Source organism: Sitophilus oryzae, unplaced genomic scaffold (assembly GCF_002938485.1).
Source record: "Sitophilus oryzae breed Bouriz unplaced genomic scaffold, Soryzae_2.0 scaffold_682_pilon_pilon, whole genome shotgun sequence".
Taxonomy (NCBI): Eukaryota; Metazoa; Arthropoda; class Insecta; order Coleoptera; family Curculionidae; genus Sitophilus; species Sitophilus oryzae.
This window is the reverse complement of record NW_022147287.1, coordinates 2,019,298-2,026,603: the sequence shown is the minus strand read 5'-3', so window position 1 is coordinate 2,026,603 and position 7,306 is coordinate 2,019,298. Positions and strand designations below refer to the sequence as shown.

The window sequence follows — 7,306 nt, the reverse complement described above, 5'->3', positions numbered from 1 at the left end:
AATACGAAGCTAGGGTCGGTGCGAGATTCCCCATAAAATGGACGGCTCCAGAGGCGGCCAATTACAGCAAATTCTCGATTAAATCCGACGTTTGGTCGTTCGGTATTTTACTAACAGAACTGGTAACGCATGGCAGAATTCCATATCCAGGTAAGTTCCATTGTTGTACAATAATTCTCATGTAAGCAATACTCCTAAAGGGCTAATAATGACTAAGCATCTGCCAACAGAGTGTGACAGCAACATGCGTAATGCTATAAACAATGCTTTATTCAGTTATTTATATACTCAGGTCTTACTACTATACACAAATGTTAAAAAACTTGAACATTACTGGCGAAATATCGATGTGATTAATACAGCGATAAAAACGCTCAATAGTATAATGCTATAATATAATGGTTGCATTCGGAAGACATAACAGTTCCGTCACAGTTCTCAAAACGTCTGTTGCACGATACCAGGATACGTTCTGACCTTTGTTTCGACACTGCTACCTTGTGAATATTGTTAAGGTGTATGTGGCGCTAAACTGTATTGCTGGTTGCCTACGTGTCAAGAAACATGGCGAATTCACCAAAAAGTGAAAGGACGTTTTTGTTGAAGCGCCATCTCTTAGCTAAGTGCAAAAGCGAATCGAGCAGCGGTGGAATTTTCCAGTAGGAAGTAGAACGCTCTCGGAGAATCTTAGAAGGTTCGAGAAACAGTCAGTAGAGTATATAAGCCCGCGTAATAGGCAATTGGGACAGTTTGAAGTTTGAATATACCGCGTTTAAAAATTGCGAATCGGACAATTTGGCGAAGGATATTTATAAGTAGTTAATTGTGTGTAAATTAAGAGAAAAATAAATTCGTTAAGTATTTTATCGTGAGTTTAAATTAGTAGACCCACGGAATCCGTAACAATATGTTCTGGAGCAGTTACCATTTTTGTAAACGAGAAATCGTGGTCAGAGAACGTATTGGTAAATTCAAAATACCGCTACGTCTCCCGAATGCACCCAGTGTCTCTCTTGCTCTATTTCACGGTCTTGGCAAACGAATTGTCTTATACAGGTTGTTAATTTGTTTATTACTCACGGCAAGAGCTTTATGGTTGAAATACGGCAACCTCGGTCCGCTCGTCGATAGACGACGCGACGACACACAGTGGGGTATTTGACACAGATAGTTGATCGAAATTTTTTTATGTAGACCTTATATAAATTATTGCTATTTTCAATTAAAGAGGAAATAATATGAACAAAATAAAGGATAATTCGTCGATTCTAAATAAAGAAAGAAAAATCGCTGTTCCAGTGTTTCCACGGTCAATGCCACTAATGCCAGTAGTAATTCGCAACTAATACTACTAATGCTACGACTGATCCGCGAGCAATGCCCATACCACTAAAGTCGCTACTAATGCCAAATTGTGCTATACTCCTAATGGCACTAATGCGATCACTTTGTACACAACAATGCCATCGCGGTTTACACCTCGCATTAGTATATCACTGATTGGCAAATTAGAGGAAACCAAGAATGTTTTTCTCATTTGCAAAGTCGCAAAAAGTCGCAGTATTTTATTTTACTGTATGAAAGCCCAATGTTTACTAAGTAAAACGTATATAGACAATATGCTGGATTCTTCGAAATGCACAACTAAATCTCTAAGTATAATAAAAATGTCACAAATTTAATCAAATTTTCTAAACGCCTAACTTTTAGTTGCAAAAAAAGTCGTTAGTATAGAGAATATCAAAATAAATAATACGTTTTTGTAGAATACATACCTGCAGCTTGTTGAGCCATTTTCAATCAAAAACAAAAATTGTGTGTAAATTAAGAGAAAAAATAAATTCGTTAAGTACTTTATCGTGAGTTTAAATTAGTAGACCCACGGAATCCGTAACAAGATGTTCTGGAGCAACACCATTTTATAATTTTAGAAAATTTAGTCATTTACCTCGTATTGGTAGAATTAACAAATTTGACGTTTCGTTGAAACGAATGCACCCAGTGTCTCTCTTAGCAACGCCATTCACGGCAGACAAACGAATTAACTTATACAGGTTGTTAATTTGTTTATTACTCTTAAACAGCTTTATGGTTTTTCGAATTTCAACCACCTTTTTCTCGTCGATAGACGACGCGACGACGGGAGGAGTCGGCAGAAAACCCTATAAGTGCATGTTGCCATTCTGTTCCCCTATAAGTAACTGTGCAGTTAACAACCTGTATACAGGGTCGCTGTACTGGAAACGGCCGATTATATTAGGTAAAATACAGGAGGTACCGCAAAAAGTTAAATACAAAAGTTATAGTATTTTTAAATATCTATTAGCGAGTAATAGATTTAAGTATACAGGGTCGGTAATTAAATCAAAGTTTCATTTTTTAAATAGAACCCCCTGTATATTGTTACATATTTTAATTCTTCCTTCAATTCTAAACAAAAATTAAATTACACACAATGTACCATTGCGATAAAAAAAAAGTAGTACAAGAATTACTAGTCCCAGATAGAACTCGTGGTCTATAAGGATATTTGAATTATATTGGATTTTTTGGATTTAGCCAACAACACTGTTTTTTTTGTTTATCCCGAATGCATCTGCAATGTCTCTTATGGGAACCCCATCCCTTAATCGCGTAAATATAATCGATTTTTGCTCTGAAGTTCAAATCCACAAAATTTCAAATCAAATTCAAATGTGTCAAATGAATCGTCAAACAGAACTGTCAAGGATCCCCACCCTAGAGAGCTTTTATGGTGGCTTTTCCGCCCACCATGCATGAATACATGGATAGCATTATGCTCCTTCCTTAGTCTTCTTATTCAAAGGTAGCGACCGATGAATCACTCCCAAATATTCGTGGCGTTTACTATAGCTACTAGTAAATTTAAGTATACCGGGTCGGTCATAAAGTTGTGTCACATCAAACTTAAGTTTTTTTTTAAATGAAATCCCCTGTATATTATTGCATATTTCAGTTCTTCCTTCAATTTTAAGCAATAATCATAATACACAATGTACATAAATTGAAGAATTGAAATGTTTCTTCCGTTGAAATTGAATTGAAAATTTTGTAATTTTCAGACTTGTTATACTCTCATTTTATACATCTATAAATGCTAACTTGAGAACTAATGTCAAAATAAATCTTAGTCACAGCAAAATGAATGTCAATTATTAAGTATCGCAGTTTCGGCAAAATGGCATCGTTAAATGAAACTGAACATATCGAAATTAATTAAATCAAATTGTTTAAGTGATATTTTCAAAAGTCAATATCTCGGGAACGGTTGGTTTGAGGTACATTGTGTGTAATTCGATTTTTGCTTAGAATTGAAGGAAGAATGGAAATATGTAATAATATACAGGTGGTTCTATTTAAAAAATGAAACTTTTATGTGCCACGACTTTATTACCGACCCTGTATACTCAAATTTATTACCCGCTAATAGATATTTAAAAATCCTATAACTTTTGTATTTTACTTTTTGCGGTAGTTCCTATATTTTACCTAATAATCGACCGTTTCCATACATAACAGCGACCCTGTATTCTTATACACTAGCCTTATAGGAGTATTACTTATATGATAATCCCTGTTGCCAAAACTGTCCACCACGAATTCTAGAGTACACATAATATCCTGCTACACTTATACCAAAGTCAAATCGTTTTAAATAGCGCTCTTATCTCTCCAATTCCAGGCATGACGAACGCCGAAGTCCTGCACCAGGTCGAGCACGGCTACCGGATGCCCGCGCCGCCCAACTGCCCCCAGAGCCTCTACAACATCATGCTCGAGTGCTGGAACAGGGACCCGATGCGCCGCCCCACCTTCGAAACGCTCCAGTGGAAGCTGGAGGACTTCTTCACCATGGAGAGCTCGGAATACAAGGAGGCCACGGCGTACTGAGGCTTGGCCCACCCCCCTGCCGATTGGTTGTGCAACACGCTCGAGTTGCACTACCACTAAGCCGGAGGGCGGTGGCGTCAGCGTGCGGTTTTATCGGGAAGCGGTTCGTAGCGCCGACGGTTAGTCGTTTTAAGTGACGTGGATACGGTTACGTCAGTAGATTTGTAATGTCACTTCGTGTTGTCAACATTTCTCTAACATGAAAATTTTTTCATCTGGAACAGATAAAAATGGAGCATTTCTTCCTAAATTTTAATGTTCAGTTTTGTACCTTTTACATTTTTGCATTACATGACATGCATCAGGTAGCACAGACATTACATGACATGAATCACGCAAATAATGTCTTACATGAAACGTACTGTGAAGAATTTAAGACATTACATGACGCGTCATGTAATGTCAAAAATCAACTATTACCTTTATGGAAATTACTTGACAAAAAAACTTTTGGTAATTATTGGGAAAACTGGAAATCGTCCGATTTTCACCAAAATTGGTATACACCCTATTTTGAGGTCGTAGCTTACTAATATGAACTTTTTTCTTGGCGGTCTCTTACCGTTTTTCAGAAAAACGGAAAATAATTTCAACATTGAATTTTTCTTTATTTCGGCCCTATAAAGTAATAATTTTACTATATTTTCATTATATTATAATTTATCTAAAAGCCATACTTGATTGGGGATAGAAAACTGTCCAAAATTTTACTGAAAAACACTTTTCTTAACAAAATGACAAAGAAAATTGAGACCAGATGGAAGTTTGACATTTCATATATCCTTCTTTCTCTCTCCTATGTAATGAGACAGACAAATATATTCTAGACCTAATCTAGAAATTTGAAAATTTACAACGTTGCCGTACCTATCTTCTATTTTTTCGGGGATTAGGCATTTTAAATAAATTACAGATTATGAGATCTGACAATAGTTAAATATACCTACCTATATCCACAAAGTTACACAGAAGAGTTTTGATTACATTGGTTTCAACTTCTATGCGGAGGGTGTTAATCTTTTCTTGGTATAATACAACAGAAGATTAACACCTTCCGCATGGAAGTTGAACCAATGCAATCAAAACTCTTTCGTGCAACTTCGTGGTTATAAAGAGTCAGATCTTGTTGGTAAAATAGCAGTTATGGGAAGGAGCCCTTCTTTTGGCGACCGCCTTTCGTAATCCCAGAATGAGCGAAAAAACACGCTAAATTTAGGTTTAGCATTTGCAACGTTGCTTTAAATGCCAGAAACACATAACCCAACATTTTCAGATTGTTTACAAATTTATTTTAGCAAATTTTCCTCTATTATGCATAGAATTGATTAAAAAAGTAACAGAAAATAGCAAAAACATTGTTTATTGAATACCTAACAATATATGTGCTAGAAAACCTTAAAAATATGAGAAATTAAGAAAAATTTGATGTTGAAATAGTTTTTCGTTTTTCTGAATGAAATCTACTACTAAAGATGCGCGTCATGTAATGCATTGGCATTACATACTCTGTTCTGTGGAATCCATCTATATTAAATGACCTGATCATGTAACGTTGGAAACATATGCCTTCAGTTTCCATTTGTTTTGTAAAAATTATTAAATTATCCATATATTTTATAAGTTTTTTTTGCATTACATAACACACGTTTGGTAATTTTAATGCTAGTACGTGACGCAAGTCATGTTAAACTACGACATTACATGACCTATGTCATACAAATGACAGAAGCAATCTGATATTGATTTTTTTAGCATTACATGACATATGTCATGTAATGCTAAAAAATTCATCATGCATTTTTTAGAGAAATTTCAATAAATAAAATATAGAGAATTAGTAAAATGTAAAAAGAACTGTGATAGAATAAAACACGATAATCTATGGCATGTTGACAACACTGTCCTATGATACCGATGTATCCGCGTCATTTTATACGGTCCAAGGCGTTGAGTCTTTTTTCAACTACGCGTTTTATCACCTCTGTCCTTTCCTTATTTTCTCTTGTCGGACTTTTAGTTTCGTAAGCAACAAAAATCGTATTTATATTTTTTGTATTTATGTGTAATATTTATGACTTTTTTGTATAGAGCTAGTTTGGAACAGTTACAAATATGGTCATATTTTAGTACTTCTTCAATCGCGAAGTTTCTTATCATTGCATCAAGTTTTATTCATGTGATAGATTCTAGATTTGATGATTAACTTATTTAATTATTTATAAATTCTAAACATAGATCAATTTTAAAGACAATTTTAAAAAAATGTATAGGAACTGGAAATGCTTTATAAAATTCCACTTTGTATACAGTATATTTGTAATTATCCAAACTATCGCTAAATAGAGATGTGGACGTTTGATCATATACATTGTCACATTGATTTTTTTGATATGACTGACAATATACAGGGCGTTCAAAAATATGTCGTTATTTTCCGGAATTTTATGTGTATGTACTTAGTTTCTAGTGATGAGAAAAAACATGAGTTAAATAAAATAACTAGGCATCTGATCTAATAAAATTATTCAGATTTGTATGTATATCGTGTGAAGTAGTTAGAAAAATTCCTTAAAATAATGACATATTTTTCTGGAACTTCTTTGTATATATTTTTGCATTTAGAAAGATGATGGTCATCTCCAATCAGGTCCACGTTGTGTTATTTTATATGCTTTAAAAGTTTTTTTGTGTAAACCATTTTTTCGTTGGAATTTTCAATTTTTATCAATTCTGTTTTAAAGTATTTTATCTATTTATTCTTAATTATAGAGTAAAAAAAAGGTTTTACTCTATGAATTAAGCGTTTTATGGTGTTTTCTCCCGATCGAATAAGTCAAAAATATAGAGGAAGTATTGCGAAGTTTTTATCGGTTGATATTACGAAATGAAATTTTGTAATAATATCAATAATACGTAAGGCAACGCAAAAATAAAGTACGAGCCTTAAGTGTAAAAATAATATTTGTACTTTTCGAGGCAAAGGAATTAAATTCTCGCTCATTTTATATTAAAGAAATTATACAAAAGACTTCTATGATTAAGCTGAAAGTATTTTACATCACTTGTTAAGAAGAAAATAGTATTTGTTAATAGGGAGTTTTAATTGATTATTTTCAATAATAAGGATAAAATGTTTAAAAAACAAACTGGCTAAATTACTGCCGGCGGTATAGATAATTGGTGAAAGAAAGACCGCCGTTAGATATTTGTTAAACCGAATACCGCCCGAAGTTGTAGCCCAGCGGTTGTAGCTAAATACCGCCGAGAATACCGGCGGTATACTTTTTAAAAATCAGAAATACCGCCCTTACTTTACCAAATTTTATGTGTTACTGTTTTTCCCAACGTAAGTTCCACGATTAGGTACTACTGTCAAAATAAAACATTTCATTGC

The 7,306-nt window shown here is 34.1% G+C and overlaps 1 protein-coding gene across 1 annotated transcript in view; it reads left to right on the top strand.

Moving 5' to 3' along the window:
- LOC115888055 (tyrosine-protein kinase Src42A-like) overlaps positions 1–4,280 on the top strand; it is a 98,394-nt gene extending 94,114 nt beyond the window's left edge. Inside the window, exon 9 of the mRNA XM_030907624.1 lies at positions 3,704–4,280. Within this exon, the coding sequence (XP_030763484.1) occupies positions 3,704–3,912 (209 nt within the window). The 3' untranslated portion in view covers positions 3,913–4,280. The remainder of the gene's footprint in view (positions 1–3,703) is intronic.
- The last annotated feature ends 3,026 nt before the right edge of the window (positions 4,281–7,306 follow it).